Below are 18816 nucleotides of genomic sequence, written 5' to 3' on the forward strand. Positions count from 1 at the left end.
GGTGTTTATGTAAATCTCATTAAATAAGACATATCATTATACAGGGAATAGACAATGTGTCAGAAATCAAGGAGAGAAACATTCAAACTGCCTTGTCAGTTACAATATTTATTCTTATTGATTTTTTTTTAAAGTTACTCTTTACGGTATAGCTGCTGTAACAACAGAAACAAATATCTTTGGGGAGAAATTCTCCTTCAGTACTCATTCCTTACATGACTAGAGTAGGTGTTATTTTGCTGAAGCAAAAGAAAAGCATGTAACTGGCTAACAACTCACTTCTTTGAACAAAAACATCAGCTCCTTTCTCAGAGACCTGGGGATACATAGTTGAAAGGGAATAATACTGGCATTGTCAAAATAAAATATTCTCCATAGCTTTATTATCATGAAAAACTGAATTGTTTTGGGTGAAATTTAGCTAAAGAAGGATCAAAACCTGACAAATTTATAATTAAGTAACTGAAAGCAAAAGTTTTGGAAGTTGTTATGGATGGTAGCATTTTGTCACATGAAAATGTTTTTATGTATGTATATATATGTGTGTGTATTTTTTTTTCCTCCAGGGTGAATTGACTGGATTATGTGGAAATTTTGATTTGAAGACAGTAAACGAATTGAGGACTCCAGATAATTTTGAATTAACAAACTCACAAGAGTTTGGAAACAGCTGGACAGCTGTAGAGGTACATAGTAAATAGAATGTGTTTACTCGTAGATTTTTTTGCTGTTATGTCATATAACTTATCTAGAATGAAATCAGAAATTCATTCCTGAAAGTGTCAGTCAGGCAGCAATGCAAATGACAATATCAGGGATTCTTACAGGTGCTGTAATCTGTTAAGGAAAAGAAAATAATCACCTTTTTTGCCTTCACAGTGCAATAGTGTAGAGAAAAATGCTGTACAATATTCTGAACATTTTTGAAGATATTTGAACAGTAAAGTAGTAATTTTTTTGCCTAATAGAATAGTTGTGGGTTCACTTTAGACTGTGTTGTCAGTTTAGCTGATCTTTCATAGCTGGGAAATATTTAACTGTGCAGACCTAACAATGGAAAGAAAAAAATTCTTTCCATACACTGTAAAGTTAAAAACTGAGCTTTTTTTTTTTAATGTCACATGTCTAGTGGTGTTCACAGAAATGTCCCTTCCTAGTAGTTAGAGTAAAAATATCTGATTTCTGACACTTTTAATGTGAATTGTCCAAGTGACCCTTGTTATTTATGGAAGTGAGACTGTTCAGGTGTAAGGAGTGCAGGTTGGGACTGCCTGGCAACTCTGGTTAGACCTACATGTGCATGTGTGTTTTTCTGCTGCTGTCAGATACATAAAATGTTTTTTCAGCTTGTGTAATTTTCCTTTTCTTCAGATTAGCATCACCTTTTAATTCTATATCTTTGTCCTGCTTTAGTTTCATAAGCCATACATTTGTTTCATGGTTTACATCTCTTAAAAAAAAACAACCGCAGAACTATGCTTTGCAAGTTCAAACACAAAGTGGTTATGAAAAAAGTTTCTCACCTTAATTTTGCTTTCTGGTTAAGTGTGTTGACAGCTCTGACATTCGAAATCCGTGCAGTTTGAATCCCCTTAGAGAGCCATTTGCCAAGAAGGAATGTGGAATACTATTAAGTGAAGCATTTGAAGCTTGCCATCCAGTGGTGAGTTGTGGTCATGTATAGAAACAAGTGAAGGTGAATATATCAGTAGAGAAAAATGTTACTTTTAAACTTGAAGCACTTCAAATCTTCATCTTGTCTCCCATTTCATGATAATTTTGACTAGCAAAAGAACACAAAGAAGGTCTAACCCATACCTATTCTGATTCTAAAATGTGAATGTTAAACTGGACTGTCTGCACTTAGCTGATGTAGACAGGAAGTGACTTTGGCACCAGTTTAGTCTTCTACAATATGGGTAGTCCTAGTAGTCTCCTTTGTAATTAATGCAGACAAAAATACACCCATTTTGAGGTGGTTTTTTTAATTACAAGCATTATTTGCCTTCTTTTCCTCAAATGTATTATATAGCACACACATTTTTCACATGTATGTAAATAAATTAACATTTAGGTAGGCAGTATCAGATGTGAAGATATATGCCTTTTTTTTTTCCTCATTCCTAGGAAAAAAAAAGGGCATATATCTTCTCACTCAGGCAACCACCTAAGGCAGTAAATGAGCCACTCAACATGTTGTGGCGGTCAGTCATCTCAGGTTCAGTTGGAGCATGGAGGAGAAGCTCTTTTCCAGTGGTAGGTCTCACATGGACAATTACACATCCCAAGATGTTCAGGTGTTGAGACTGTGTGCATGGCTTAAAAGCTTTAAAATACTGTAAGGGCAAAATGACAAATTCTCTTGTGAAATTGTCTGATAATATGAAGAGAATGAATCACTCTCACATGAGGAGTTGTCCATCTACTGTATTATTTCTTACATTTTATGTGTATCTGACTTTCTCAGTGCTTCTGAGGTTTATTGATTTGTGATCAGCTTAGAAAGTCTTATTTTGTAAGTTTCTCTGTATTTTGTTAGGGCTTAAATATTAAAAACCGTACAAAACACAAACTCACATCAACATCTTAACGTGCCTGTTCTTAATGAGTTATTGATTTAATTCTGTTATTAAGTGCTGGAGAAGATGATGTGTTCTAATAAACCTTTCTTCTTGTCTTTCAGGAAGCACTTAAAGTAAAATGTTTATTGCTTCATAGTTTGATATATTAACTTCTGAAAGAGTCATAGCTTTGTATCAAGGTGTTGGTTGGCAGTGTCTATATGAGTATTTTTGATAAGTGATATTTTCGTTTCCAGATTGACGTCACCTGGTTTTATTCCAACTGCTTGACAGATACGTGTGGTTGTAACCAAGGAGGTGACTGTGAGTGTTTCTGTACAAGTGTATCAGCATATGCCCATCAGTGCTGCCAGCATGGAGTTGCAGTGGACTGGAGGTCCCCTAGAGTGTGTCGTAAGTTTACTTAAACCAGCATTGCCCATGGCTGCTACTGTCTGCATGCACGAGAGGCAGACCTGAAAAATCAGTCACTTCAGGGTACCTGGGCCATGAATTGAATGACTAAGCCGCACTGGTAGGAAGATGAGTTGGTGCCTCTCATTGTGATTTCGTTTTGGTGGATTATGTTCTTCTCGCCACATTTGTGAGTGGTACTTTTCTATTTTTAATTCCTTGCCCTATGATGTGAGAGGAAAAGTAATGGAAAGTCTGTATTAGGGTACAGCTTGCATCCCCCAAACCAAAGGTACAAAGTTAACAGCTCAAGTGATTTCTGTTTTCAGCAGGACTTTACTTCTCATTAAGGTCTAGGAAACACAGCTGCCTTACTAGAGCCCCCGGATAAGGTATGAAATATAAAGGTCTTCTGAAGAAAAACAGTAGGTTTTAAGCATTACCTTAGAGTATCCTTATCCAACAATGCTTAGAAGTTGTAAAACAATCTAAGGCCTTTTTCTATATAGTGGAAATGCCTAATATGAGACAGTCATTTCCCCAAAAATGTGATAAGAAAGGGCAGGATATAAAGAATGGGAAGAAACAAGCAGTTTTCTAACTTTGCAGTTGCACAGAGTATGCAGCTTGCTCAATTGCACAGCAAATTTGTCACAGAGTGAACGGATTACTCTTAAATTTTGATAGAAAAGGTTTGTGTGTTTTAGTGAGAGCACGGAAAAACAACGCAGCTCAGTCTTAGCCACTAGAGGTCACAAAAAGACAACTGTATGTGTGTAAACTTAGTATTTCCTGCTAGGAAGCAATGCTTTCTTTAAATAAGTGTAGTTTAAATTAGTATTTTACCTAAAGCAATGAAGTAAATATTTGACAATAATTTTTTAATAAACCTTTATGTATGATCTCATTTGGTCAAGCTTTTGGCTTACATCTTAATTGTAAAGGGTAATAGAAAACCAGTTTATCTGCAGAATGCCTGTTAACTGCATTTATTTTCTTTTTTTTAGCGTATGATTGCGAATATTTCAACAAAGGTAAGTCCTAAAGGAGTTGATAAAATGTCACTAGAATCTTTGGTTTCTTTATATAAATCTTAGAACTTTGTATAAAAATAATTGTGAATTATTTTTGTGAAATAATAACTTGTGAATGTTTTATTTTTTATATAGCTGAGATTATGCTTTACTGGTTTATTTTTCTTTTTCAAAGGCTTTTAATGTAATAATATTTTTTTTATTCTTGGACCTTTCCCAAGAGCATATGTTTAGCTAATTTTCTTTGCAGTGATGGACCATGATTAAACAACTAAATCATTAAGTAATTAATAGACTATTCAACTAAATAGTACTAGGGGCACTACTTGCTTAAGACATAATGCAGTTCAAAGCTAATCCCCAGTGGGTCTGTTAAATCACTGATGGTCTCCTGTGCAGCCTCCAGAGGGAGGTAGCTGTTAAGGTATGACAACTTTTTGTCTCCAAATGGGGAATAACCCTCTATTTAGTTATGTCTACCCTAGCCTTAAGTTCCTAAGCAGCAAGCACTGCTGCTGCATAGAGTGGCTCTCAGTGAGGGGTGTGCACAACTTGTACAAGGTGCTGGAGTAAACCTTGAATCCGCACTGGCTGCTGTAATGCCCTGTTAGCACTGGAATCCATCTTCAGACTATTTTAAAGTTACATTGCCAGTGTCTGCATAGTTAGACGTGGCATGCAAGCCAGCCTGATGTGAGGAGTGGTCAGGACTCCTGCTATTTATTCTATAACTCTTTTTATCAAACCCATGTAGAAGCCCATCTATCCACATGGTTTGTGGTATTTTGGTCTTCTTTTAGACTCAATATTGCAGGAGCTCACCCCCAGAAACATCTCAGAGAGGGATCAAGTTTAAATTAGAAGAGACCTGTGCAGTTTTCCAGGCCCAAACCATATGGCCAAGAAATCTACATTTTCTTGTACGCTGACTGCTGAAAAGATTTTGCGTGGGGTCAAATTGCTAATGCATGGGAATTTCATCTACATCACTATCTAAGCCTCTAAATTAATTTAAATAAAGGAGAGTTGAACGTAAGAGGTGATTGAAGTTTTACATTTCCTGTTTGGTTTGGGGTTTGTTTTGTTTTGTTTTATAAATGAAATACATCTAGTCTGATACTAGATGATCTTAGTGCAGTTTTAACATTGAAAGTACAGTGCCTCTAACATCTATGGTAGTCATCAAGCTAGATGATAACACATACTTTTAAGGTGTGTTATTAGTTTTATTTGTTACTGAACTCTCACTGATAGAAATAAGTTGAAAGAGTGGAGAGTTTGTGCATGTGACCAACCTTGTAATAAGCATTTTTATCATATACTTCTTACTTTGTATCTTGTTTGCTAATCCAAGTCATCAGTATTTAACCTATGATGTTTCAGAGCTGCCACTGGGGAAAAAGAAATCATCTCCGTGCTGAAGATTTACTCATCTACCTCACTTATAGCATTACCTAGAATTACTTAGTTTTGGAGAGAGGAAGGTTAAAGCATCATCTTAGACCAGAGAGATGTTTTCTCTGTGTAACTTTGTCATGAATCCAGAGTGACATAGTTCCTATTGTCTTTGGAAAGGGAAAATTCTCAGCTGGTGGGTGTGGTCTTTCAGGTTTTGGATGGGCCTGAGATATGAGATTAAAGATATAGTAATATTTCTAGAACTCTGGATGTTTTAAGTAATAATTTTAAAAATGTTTTTCAACTCTCTGTGCTGAAGGTGACGAGGTATCATTGTACATGTTTGGGTGAGCATGGACTTCTGTCCTAACTACTTACTTTTTTAAAGCTTTAGAATCTAAAACTCTTGATGTAGTGCAGCCTCCTTAGTATTTCAAAATTCTTAATAAATTTTAAGATTAGTGAGAACCAGAATATGAAGGCAGACTGCAAATTGCAGTCCAAGCTTTTAACTTCTTTGAACAGATTTTAAAGGTCAATGGTATTAGCTGCGACTATTGGCTGACAACTTCTGGGACACTTTTATCTCAGATGTATGCTTACCTGACTTGTGAGTAAAATTGTAATGAGGTGAATTGCTAAAGTGTGGTCTGAAATGCCTGATTTTAACAGAGAACTTTACAAAACCAGTTTCAATCATTTAAAAATAAGCTTTAAAATATTTTTCTGCAGTGAAATTGGAACTAAATGAGAAGGTGTGACATTTTAAGATTTGTGAAATCATAACTTTGCATGCTTTTGACATTTTTTACTTGTAGGTAAAATATGACCATTCTTTGCTTATGATGCCAATTTCTTCCTGTGTTACTTCCCAGTGGTTATATTTATATCTCCACTGTTTGATACTTGATGACAACAAATTTTTATTCCCTGCAAAATGCCTCACACATTAGACACTAATAAAATAGATTTTAAAGAATAATAAGAAGTGTATAATCAGTTTGACTATGCAAATAAACAGTTTAGAGGGATCCTAGGGTGGTGTACAGACATACTGTTTACTTCTAAGTCAAATAATGGAGGGGTCAGCTAACTTTAATAAAGTAGATATGGAACCAAAGCAGATGAGAGGGACAAAAAATAAAAGCTAATCATGAGTCTTGAAAATTGAAGGTAGGTATTCTTGACAGTTTTCAGAACAGGTATTTTCTAAGAGAGTTTGACTTCATTTTGATTGTCATTATAGTTTAGTCCATGGCACCTAGAGCTATTTTCAGAGTGGTGAGATGTGTGCTCTGTCTTAACGTTTAGAGCTCAAGCATTTGTGACACTTGACATGAAAGATAATTGTGGTTTTTCTCTCAACAGCTCTGGGAAAGGGCCCTTACAAGTTGGTCAGCTATTTGGAAGGAAAATTTCTGATGGCAGTGAAATCGATGGATGGTGTTGTTTTCCCAGTGAGAGAAGAAGATCCTTTTGCTGGACATGCAGTGAGCTTTATGTTGACTTCAGGACTTTATAAACCCAAAGCACATGGTAAAGTCACAGTAACCTAGCATCTTAATAAGACAGAGCAAATTCTGCCCTTGAATATGAGCTTATGTTTAAGAATAGACTGGGGTCAAAAAATCTTTTCTTTATGTGCTAGCTGAATATGCACTCAATGTCTGCCAAAATTTTCATTGGGTTGGTTTTAGTTGGATGATCACAACTTTGTAAACAGATACCTTTAGTTGAAAAGCAACAGCCCCCTCCAACCTTCAGAAGCATCAAACTGGTATTATAGCCCAGTGCTCCAGATATGTGTTCCTCCCTTTACATTTCTTCTGCCAAAAGTGGGACATGGGAAAGAGTGGGAGAGAAATGTGGCAAGAAAAGTGCTCCCTACTTCACTCGTTCTGCCACCATTGCTCATTGTCTGCCTGCTTGTACAGAGATGCCCACTGGCACTAACCTGTGCTTTATAAGACTGAGTACTACAAATTTGTCTCCTTCAGGTCCTGACTTAGGTTGCCCCTAAGGGAGCATGGTGCTTATTCAGCAGACAAAAGATGTCTTGCAAACTTTCAGACAGGTGGAGAAAACTTAGAAGAGTATATTCAGCATTTGTGACATTAATTAAATGCTAGAGTTGTCTGCGTACACAGCTTTAATGCCCACAGAGCACTTGAGTTTCAGTAGAGTTTTACTGCCCAGAGTCCCCCCATCAGCTCTTTGGACAGCCTGAAGGTGACTGTCTTTGTGTAAGCAAAGGAGGGATATGGGTCAGTTGAAAAAATGACAAGCATTTGATTCCTAATACTGCTGTCTGTAGAACTGACACAAGAACTCATGTAACAGAATATCTAGGGCCAGATTTCTTTTATTAGTCATAGTTTTGAGGCACTTGTACATTGCATTCAATTTATGTTTGGAAAGGGAAGGTCAGTCCTACTGCTCTATTCCCATATAAAAATCTGCTCAAAATTTAACCTGGTGAATAGAATTTGTGCTTTATAGTCCAATTTGAACAAATGGAATTTCATCATTTGGTCATGGAGGAGTTTGTATGATCTATATGATATATCATTCATAGAAAATTCAAGTAAATATTATGCATATATCAGCAAAATGCAGGTCTTTTATCAGTTTCAGGCCATTTGTGGACAATGGAGAGTTTTGGGTATTGATGCACTGACTGGCTGCGTAGCAGATGTTAAAAATAATGCTGACTGTCCATTGTTACTTATTTAATAGCTTCTTGCTACAGGCAAATAATAAAAAGACATTCATTAGTACGCTAGGGTTTTCAGATTAATTGAAGTTCAAATGCTCAGAAAACAAGGTGATCTTCCACAAGTGTTATGCCAGAATGTGATAATGTATCCTTTTAATAGAAATATTTGTTTTCTATGCTTTCTTTTTTCTTTTTTTTTTTTTGTTGAGTAATGCTGCCCAGTCCTAGAGTGTTAATTGATTTTACAGTAGTTTGATGACTGTTTCCAAGAGAATAGCAGAGTTTACAGCAAAGTAGAATGAAGTAATTCTGTGAGCAACAGATGCCTGTAACAGGCTCAAAGTCTGCTGCTCTGCAATTGGTTGTACTGAGGCTGCTTGAAATCAGCAGTGCTGATTGCAGGGTAAGGTATCATGAGGGGACACTTGCCAGAAAACAGACTTTGCTCTAACATTTTTAGAGGAAGGGGCAGGGAGCTGAATGCAAAATATGTTTTCGTAATTTGTTTTTAATGAAACACTGAGCTCTTAAGCTATAAATTCCTGATGGCAAATGTTACTTGTAAAGCTAGTCAAATGAAGTTTAAATTTTTATTAAATAAATGGTTTAGCAAAGACTGTAAATTAAGTTCTGCTTGACTGCAGGGCTATATTCCTTTATCCTGGTGTGGGCAAATGTCTTAATCTCCTTGTATTCCTCTTGAAATCTGTAGAGTATTTTGAAAAGTAAATATCCTTCACCATCTAGCACTCTGAAATCTATACATAGTGTATTTGCTTACAAGATTGAGGCTGTTTTCACTGGAAAGGCCTAAGTCAGTTTTCATTCCTCACACTACTAATATCAGTAGTGGTACATCAGAATGAGCTTAGTTTATTATACATAAATCAACAAGTAAATGAGTTCTGTGTATTTTATTTTGTTTTCCAGATTCCAACTTGATTTCATTTGAAACAGCTGAGAGACCGAACTATTTTCTTCAGTTGGTCTCCAATAATACTCTTGTTCTTTCCAAATGGAAAAAAACTGAAGAGTTTCACAACAGGTCTACATTTGTCATTCACAAGAATACATGGCTTTCAGGATACAGTTCCTTTGAGTCATTTGCAAAACCAGGATATTTCATCCACATTTCAGCCTCTTCAGTTGAGCTTTTGAAGTACCATCATTCAGAGGAATTCAGACTGTCAACCCTTTTTAAACTTGTAGGTAGGTGATTAAAATTTAATATTATGAGCAGCAGTTTCCTCCCTGTGAAAATCCAGCCTAAATGGTGTTGATATTTTTGGAGGTTATGAGATTGCTTGCTTCTTCCCTACCTCACAGGGACCTGTGTGTACTCCATGATGTGCAGGGTGAAAATCTAAAAAGGTTCTAAAATCCCTGAGCGTTGTAATGAAGATGAGATTCTCTTTTCTTGTGAAAAACCAGTAAATAGCTTGACATACAGTGGGGTTTGGAAATACATGTCCTGGTGTATAGTTTGTGGGCAATACTGGCCTTGTAGATGGTAACAAAATTCTTAAGGAGTCGAAAATTTGTGCTCATGAATAATGGATTAATGAAGGGAATAGAAAAGAATGGAATGGATCTCTAAAAGTTGAGGTCTGTTGATGATGTTTTCTCCTCCTTTCCCTTTGCCTGCTGCCAAGAGAGAGATTTCTGTACAGTGCATTCTCATTCCAAGCTTTATGGCCTCCTTAGAAGTCATGTTTCCTATGAAAAACACCTTGACTTTTATCCACTACCCACTCAGAGATGCTCTGCCTTTTGGGATGTTAACCCCTAGTATTTTAGTCATCATCTAGTTGGAGGTATTCACCTTTTCTTGAGCATCTTGATATGCATTTCCCTGATGTTTCTTGAGCAGCTACAGCTCTTGAATACAAACCTCAGACTGCTGTGAGAGTATTTCTACCTATTTGAGGGATTCCCATTCCCATAATAGTTCCATTCCACTGAGACTTTAGGATGAGAAATGAAGGAGATATTCTCTCCTAGGACCATTCATAGGAGCTGGCTGCAGAAGTTACTCCTACACGAACTGATAAAGAAAACAGATAAAAAAATCATTAATCAATCAAGATCTTTCTTTTTTAGATTATTAAGGAAAAGAAAGGGTTGGAATAACTGTCTTTACATATTCCTAAACACTTGGGAACCATGTGCTGACATGAAGATGGCCTTAGAGGTCAAGAAAAAGATGCCAGAAGTTATATTGACCTATAAAAAAAAGCCAAGCAGATTATTCAAGAAACCACTGTTTGCTTTAGCTTCTGCTTGCCTTGACGTATCAGATACAACAGACGTATTCATATCACTTTATGAAATTCAGCAACAACCAGTACTTGCTGAATCCACTGGCTATTGTGTGGTATATAAACTTCCAAGATCACTGCAAGTGTTTATTTTTATGTTCTAAAGCTTTTTATTGTGCTGTAGTTTTAAATGGATTACAATTTGTTTATTTGGGTAACGGGAGTATTTTAATAAGTATTCCTGGCAATACCATTTTTAAAAATCATCTCTTCATTCTCTGACACTGAAATTGCTTTACAAACAAAGAAAGAAAATGAAATATTGTATCAAATGAAGCATGGCCTGGCCATGTTTTACAGTGACCATGTTCAATCTTGGCACAGACAAACCTGAAGCAGCCTCTGACTTCTCTGTTAGAAGAGGCCAACTGTATGCCTCGTGGAGCTTCTTGTTATCAAAACATTGAATTAAAGTGTTAATGGTGTCATTGTGAATCTGCCGGTGTTTTGCTGTACATTGTGCTGACAGCCTAATGCAGCTGTTGACTGGCACACTCCAACTTCAGAAAAATGACAGATTTTGTCATTGCCAAATGCCTGTTGCCTCTTGACAAATGCTTGTAATCGCAGAGATGTTGAGGTTTTTGGATAGCAGAATTATGGAGCTAATGCTATTACCAGGATGTTCATACAACATTTCAAGCAAGGAACTTTTTTTGGACATAACAAAAATATCTCCTCGGTCTTTTATCTTTGAGGGAGGAATGAAGAAGGTTAAAACATGTTCCAATTCTCAGTGGTCGTCCATTAACAGAGAATGGTACGTCTTTTCAAGTGTGAAGTCTTTACCCTTCAGTCATTATACCAAAAAATCCTATCTATGCCAGTGGAAAACTAAAACAATTTACCTCAGCAAGTAGGATCAGATCAAATGATCGAGAGGTATTTCATTAATCGCCACATCCGAGGGCTTGGGTTTCAGAGTTTTATAAGCAGAGAAACACAGAGCTTGAATCTTTCTCCAGTGTACTTTCACAAGGGCCAGGCTGCTGATGTAGGGTAATTACATGGTCTAAAAATACAGCAGCATTTGTTTAAGTTAATGGAAAAGTTACACCAGCTCCAGAGTGCGCAGGCAAAAGCATATTGAGTTTCCTGCTGACTATTGTAAATGCTTTACATATTAGATCAGAAACTCTGGAACAGCTATTCCTGCGGAATCAGAGGATAAATATCGGGAGCAGAATAATAGGCCCAGTAAATCCCCTTGGCCAGAAAGTTCCTCATGAGACTTCTTCATGCTGTGACGCACATTCAAAAGGAAGAATTTTAAATGACCTGATCACCACAGCAATAGATACGTATCTGTTTAAAGTCAGCTGACGAGTCACTTTTTCCAGTTTCATCGTGATAAATATTGTCGCATTGGAATACTTTGGCTATAAATTGCACTATATAATAGCACATGGGCTAAGGCTGCGAAGTGTTTTCCATGAGAAGTCACTTCAGCTTTTAAATTGAGTTATGTTCATTATACTTAGATTTGTCTGCTGTCCTGTTCCCACAAACATTTGAAGAAATTGAGTTGATAACTGAATTTTAATATCTAGCCTATACTTACAAGAGAATACATTTTTGCATTCTATTCAGGAATTTTTACTGGCAGATGGGTTGGTATGCATTCAGTCAAAAGAAGGAAGGCACTTGGCCTACCAGATGGACAAGCACAGAGGTGTCATGTAAGAGTGATCAGTTCACATTTGAAATTGTTGGGGAATCAGCGTATGTAGGGAATTGATGGTCTTTTTATGGATATAGCTGCAGTTTTCTTACCTTTTTTTAAAATCATGTGCTCAAGCTAGTTACCTTTTATCTTTCATATAATTATCATCCCTTTAAGATCACTATGGGTTATTTTTATGTATGTCATAAAAATGTGACTTGCCCTATACAAATTTTGCAACAAAGTTCTTAATGATGTTAGTTATGTGCTTTAATAGCTAACTCACTGTAAACATATGACCTGTTTTAGAGAGTTTTCAGCTAAAATTAAAAGCTCAAGGTACAGGCATACTGCACAGAGGTATTTTTCAATGTTTAAGTTTGATACAGAGCATTTTTGGTTCCTTTTAATGTTAGTATCTTAATTAACTGGATCACATTTGGGAACACAGTACAAAACCAAAAATTTAATAAATTTTAATGAAAAACCTTTTTTTTGCAAAACCATCTTTCCACCTTTAGCCAGATTTATACATAATAACATTGACTATTTAACTTCAACTTACTCTTATCCTGTTCCATGAGTAGAATTAATTTTCTGGACTGTCCTGTTTTACTCATAACAAGTTGCTGTTGAGTTTAACTTGAGCTCATGTGCTTTTTTGGCCCAAAAGATCATGACATGAGCCTTGAGACTGGATAATGCTGAGCAACTGTTGTTGAACCTGCAAATCCAGGGTATGTCACTGAGCACATCTGCTTGGTAGCTCACAGAATCAGACTGAGGTTACTGTAGAATAATGTTTTACCTCCCATTTTCAGCTGCATAGGAGGAGATTAAACAGTTAACATTGTAATAGTAAACTGAACCATAAGTATTTGAGAGGTAGATAATTACACTTTTCTTTCAGTGATGTTTTGGCTGGGCACGAAGTTTAGTTTTTCCAATGATGTTTGCTTACATTTCTCGTTGAAGAAACTTAGAAGCCATGAGCAGAGTTTGCTGGTAGTTTGTGTACGTTAAGTGGGTAGATAGGATTTCATGTTTCTAAACTTGTAACTGAGGAGGTAGGCAATCTAAGTTACTAAGCAGAGTTTTGCTGCGGTTATAAATAGAACTAATTCTAAAGCAGTTTTTGTACCTATTAAATTTTTTTGGAGTTTGGGGGAAAGGTAGCAAAACAGAAAAAAGTATCAGGTAAGAGTGAAAATCCAAGTACTTAATTTTTTTCATTATTTTTTAAACCCTGATTTTAAATACAGCCTTTTATTAACATTAAAACATTTCAATTTTTAGGGTTTACTCTTCAGTAAATTGCCATTTTTGGGGGCATAACATGCAATTAATCATAATATACAGATTCTAACAATGGCAAATTTTGTCTGTGTGAGGTAAAATCATAGAAAAGCAAGGCCGTCTGGACTTGTGATCTTTAGGAATTGTCAACACCAAAAAAGTGGCCAAGCTGCTAAGAAAGGTGGTTGTGACTCAGCAGAATACCACAGTCTGTCAGTGATAAAAAAATCAAAGTTCTTCATTAAATGGTAGCAACTGTTCTTGTTATCACAGTACCATTTTTGAAAGCCACAGAGAAAAGAAATCCTTAGTTACAGGGAAGATGCTTCTCTTATGTCCAAGAAAGTGAGCAAGCAATGGAGTTGGGGATTATCTTTTAATATATCGTCTTTGGCAGCATGTGTACCTGCATTCATACGAAAGCTTTCTGCAGTACTATAGTATGTTGATATGCTCAGCTCCTGTTAGGTAGGAGAACTGTAGTCTCAGCTGGTGTGTCAACTGCAGCAACTGCCACCCAGGACATAATTCACCATTTTGTAAAGGATTTGCTGTGTCACCAAACAGAAGACAAATGCTTGTAGACTTCACTAGGAGACACATGGATATTTTCAAATGCCGTGACGAATCCTTTTGAGGAACACATGCCTGATACCAGAAGCTTGATTCATTGTCTGTAAACTGTGTATCATTCTTTTGTTGTGAGTGAACTTTACTGTCGCATAGGGTACAGTAATCTCATATTAATGATTGCTGGAGGGGGAATTTAAGCATTAAAAAAATGGGAAGCATGTGGTGGAGGTGGCTGACTAGCATCCTGGCTAGCATAGAGAATTCATGCCATGACACTGGCGAAATCCAGAGTTTCTGTGCTGTGATGGTTTCAGTCATGGGAATTGCAGTATTGTAGTAACAACAAAGCTGAGGCTGGTCTGATGTGGAAGGTAATGTCTAAAATCTGTACAGAGACTGAAAGGAATATTTCCCTCAGTTTAGGGAGACAGGTGCTTGAATGGCTTTAAAGCACATTGTTACTGCTTTTCCTTATATGTTAAAGATTAAATGATTGTGGGTATTGGGGTCACAGTTAATATATAGATTACTGAGAGAAGCAAAATAACCTATATTTTATCTAGATACTTTATTGTTCTTTTGGCTTATTCTTGACTTCATGTTAGTTCAGACCATGGCTCTGTGCTTCTGTTTCTCCTCCTCTGCATTTTCTGTCTAATCTCTACATCATCTTAACTTTTTAAGCAGGAACTACATCCTCATAGAATCATAAAATATCCTGAGCTGGAAGGGATGCGGACACACAAGGGTCATCGAAGTCCAACTCCTGGTCCTTCACAGGACAACCCCAAGAGTCACACCATGTACCTGAAAGTGTCCAAACACTTGAACTGTGTCAGGCTTGGTGCTGTCACCACTTCCCTGGGGAGCCTGTTCCAGTGCCCAGCCACCCTCTAGGGGAAGAACTTTTCCCCTATATTTAACATAAATGTCCTCTGACACAGCTTCAGACCGTTCCCTTGGATCCTGTCACTGGTCACTGCAAAGAAGACGTCAGTGCCTGCCCCTCCTCTTCCCCTCGCAATGAGGACTCCCCTCAGTCTCCTCTTTACCAGGCTGAACAGACCAAGTGCCCTCAGCTGCTCCTCATACAGCTTCCCCTCAAGGCCCTTCACCATCTTCATTGCCTCCTTTGGGCACTCTCTAATCATATATTGTGGTCTTAAGGTGAGGCTGTACCAGTGCAGAGTAGAGGTTGTTTCCGTGCTGTGTTTTTTGTTTTGTTTTGTTTTACAGTGGTTTGTGCTGTCAGTGTTAGGTCCTTGGGATGCTTAGGAATTTCAGAAGTGATGTTTACAGTAGTAAAAACTTTAAATATGATAAATGACTGAAGTTCTCCTAATGCTTGAAAGGCATTTTCTAATAATTCATAACAAAGCACAGATTTCACTATACCTCATGGGTTTACTGAGGCATACTGAAAACTTTCTGAGATAATGGAAAACAATGCAATATCTTCAACTCTTGCTGTGGGGATTTGGTGTGCTCTGTAATGTAATTTACACACTAATACATGCTAATACAGCTTGGACTGGCATACTCAGTTCTCTAAAATCCCTCTAAAATCCCTTGACTGTCAACTGGTTCTACAGCTCTTTGAAAGCAATTTTTGTGATCAGGTTCATGAATTCATCTGTTGTCCATAGTTCTTTATGGAGAAGTAGGGGCAACATCTGCAGACAAGCGTGACTTCGTTCTTGACTCAAAGAAATGTTTATGAACCACTCAACAAATGCTATGCCTTTATGTAGAAATTCGCCCTAATTCCTACCAAGGCATGCAACACCACCAAACTCTGTGAACTTAATCTGTAAAAAAAGCTTGAGGAAAGCATGGCTATCATTTCATAAAGTTTATTTGGAGAATGGGAGATGGTATGTTAATCCCAGCACTTGGAAGTGTTAATTCACGATCACTGTTCTGCTAAATTGAGAAACTATAATTCTTCTTTGGGTTACAGTATGTCCTCTGCAAAGCTTGTACCTTTATGTGTTTCAGACTTATTCAGTGGTTAATGGTGAGTTTTGTGGCAAGAGTGAAAACCTGTGGATTGGTCTCTGCACTTAATCTAGGGTAGACTGATGAATGAGATTTCCTAGATTCCACTAGGCTTTACTGTTATTGCTGGTTGTTACTATTGTTGGTGATTTTCCCTGCCAACAGGTCTCTAATGTATTCTGTCTTTCTGTCATGTATCTTCCTTTGTTCTTAAACCTTATCACTCTGACCAGTCAGTGCATACAAAACCCTATACATCAGTCAGAAAAATGTATGGAAATAATTCCTTAATTCCTCCAGTAGATTTAAGTAACTAAAATTAATTTCAGTAGAAGGGGTCAAAGAAGAATTCAGTGACATGTACTTAATTTCTTATGGGAACATAACTTCATAAAAGCATTTGTTACTGTCATAAGAATAATGTTTTTAAAAGCAGTGACAAGTTACGTCCATGGATAAAGTGAGATGTAAAAGGGTAACACTAGATGGCAACATACACATCCTTTTGTCTGAGTTTGACTTACATTTTTAAGAGAATTATTTGTATTTTAGAGGAAGACATTAATGGTTAATGACAGAGGGATAATTACTTGTAAGTACAGATGTCCCTAAATTTCAGGAAGAACAATTTCTTAAGATCTTCACAGAAAAATGGATGTCTTCAAGAAGATATAAAAGAACTACTTTCTTTGTATCTCAGTCAAGCAAAGATCAGCAAAACTTAAAAAGTACTTCAAAACATCAAAAATGGAATCTCTTTCTAAGCAGTTAGCATTTTCTTTCTGGTGATTAATGTAAACATTAAGAGCAGTTATTCTTTGTAGGCTCTGAACAGCATTACTCTAAGCTCAGGTTTACCAGTTCAGAGGGGATCCATATATCATGATGGTGTCTTCTGGAGGCATAAATGTAGGGAAGGGTCACTGCCCTGCCCTACTGCTACTAGAAGGAGCTGGGGTGGGCTGTCACAGTTCAGGTACTGAAGTCTAGATATATTGTGTAAATCTTGCAGGTGCTGGAAGAGCACTGGACTAATGTAGTATTGTGTGGGAAACTTCTGCAGGCAGAAGGGGAGGGCTAGAATTGAAAAAGAAAGTGTGATAGTGCATTTGAACATAGAAGTGTGTGTCACCCACACGATGATTACCATAAATTTGTTCCTCTCAGATTTTACACTCTGTTTCTTCTTTACATTAATTTTGTAAAGTTTCTGCATAATTTAGTAAGTACTGGAAGTATAGCTGATCCTTATTTCTATTTATTCTCACTTTGAAGTTTAACTCTTCCTCTATCTGAACTTGTACTTTGGGTTCCCATTATGTGACTTGGAAATCTTTCAATAAGCACCGTCTGCACAGATGCTCTGAAGTCAGGTTGGGGTTGTTTTTTGTTGTATTTTGGTTGAGTTAGGTTTGGGATATTTTTTTAAATTTGCCATAGAGTTTAATTACTGGTAGCAGTTTCATTTACTGGTACTGGTATTTCGTGTGGTGCAGTATATGTTTTAAGCATTGCAAGACTACATGTTTCATCTTAAGTGAGTTGCTTTGTTCATGATGGAAGCGGTTAGAATTTCAGATTCAGAATATTTTGAGGTTTTGAATGAATTTCTCTTGGAGTGGCTATCTTGTATGGCTTTTGAGAAGATCAAATGTTAAGATATACTACTTTAAAGAGCCTTAGCTGGCATAATTTCTGATTGCTTTGAAATGGTGTTTTGTTTTGGCTTGTAAAATACAATTGTATTGTACAAGTTCTGTACACCTTTGTGTTATATCAGCAAATTTTACACATGAAGTAAGCAATTGTTATGATAACCTATGCTATAAAGTGTATCAGTGCATCCAAATAGTGTTTTTAATTTTGATTCTAATAGCAGTAATTGTACAGAAACATCATAATTTTAATTTTACACTTTGTTTGAATAACCTGACATATAGTTTTGTTGTTGATATAGTTGTAAAACTTAAAAGCGACAGCTCTAACTTGTCTGGTTTTAATTTTCCTATGATTGTAATATGCAGTAAATGTGGCTAATTCGATGATATTTTTTATACTGTAAAGAGTAAAACACACTGTAGAGCAAGCATACTCTAATATATGCTGTGTAAATGTAAACTGGTTTTCTATTTTAAAAACCTTAGTAGTTAAAAATATTACCAATTTTATTTGTAGAGGAAACAAGTAGAAATAGTAGCAGACTTAGAGCTGCAGTGAATGTAAACCATGCCTCTTAGGGGTACTTATCTCTGTTCTAGAAATATATGAGAATAACAGATCTTTGTTGGTTTTCAGATGTCAAATTTAAATTTCTGTCCCGTTCTACATGTGAATGGCATTATGATGCCTGTACAAGCCCTTGTTTCAAGACATGTAGAGACCCTTTTGGAAAAAACTGTCAGACAGTACCAAAGTAAGTATCTGTATTTTTATGGAAGAGTGTGTAATTTGGGCAATATACTTAAGCAGGATAGTAGAAATATAAGTGACCAGATATATGCTTAGTATATCAGGACTGTGTTCTTGTATAAGGAGCTAAGGCAAAGAGAAAAGAAATGGAATAAAAGCTGCTGCTGCAGCTACATAAAAGTGACATTTCCGTCGTTAGTGTACCGTCAGATTCTGGATGTATATTTCTATGTGTACACCCTGGGGGTGGTATCAATAAAGAAAGGTTATTACAAGTTTGTTTCAAATAGTTGTGCCCCTACGTTTCCATTATCTCATAGCGACAGCCGTATCTGTACTTGCTTTTTCTTCCCAGTTGGAATTTTTGCTAAGCCTGATAAAACTGGCATTTTGTTTTTCGCATGTAAAAATGTTTGGTGTATCTTAAGCAATAGTA

General features: G+C 36.6%; 1 protein-coding gene across 1 annotated transcript in view; it reads left to right on the top strand.

Moving 5' to 3' along the window:
- The window catches only part of OTOG (otogelin), a 97514-nt gene that overhangs the window by 48164 nt on the left and 30534 nt on the right, over positions 1 to 18816 (top strand). Inside the window, exons 28-34 of the mRNA XM_027651289.1 lie at positions 567 to 686; positions 1547 to 1663; positions 2819 to 2975; positions 3983 to 4009; positions 6776 to 6943; positions 9054 to 9332; positions 18267 to 18384. Coding sequence (XP_027507090.1) covers positions 567 to 686; positions 1547 to 1663; positions 2819 to 2975; positions 3983 to 4009; positions 6776 to 6943; positions 9054 to 9332; positions 18267 to 18384 — 986 coding nt within the window. The remainder of the gene's footprint in view (positions 1 to 566; positions 687 to 1546; positions 1664 to 2818; positions 2976 to 3982; positions 4010 to 6775; positions 6944 to 9053; positions 9333 to 18266; positions 18385 to 18816) is intronic.

Source organism: Corapipo altera, unplaced genomic scaffold, assembly GCF_003945725.1.
Source record: "Corapipo altera isolate COAL_440 unplaced genomic scaffold, ASM394572v1 78, whole genome shotgun sequence".
NCBI lineage: Eukaryota > Metazoa > Chordata > Aves > Passeriformes > Pipridae > Corapipo > Corapipo altera.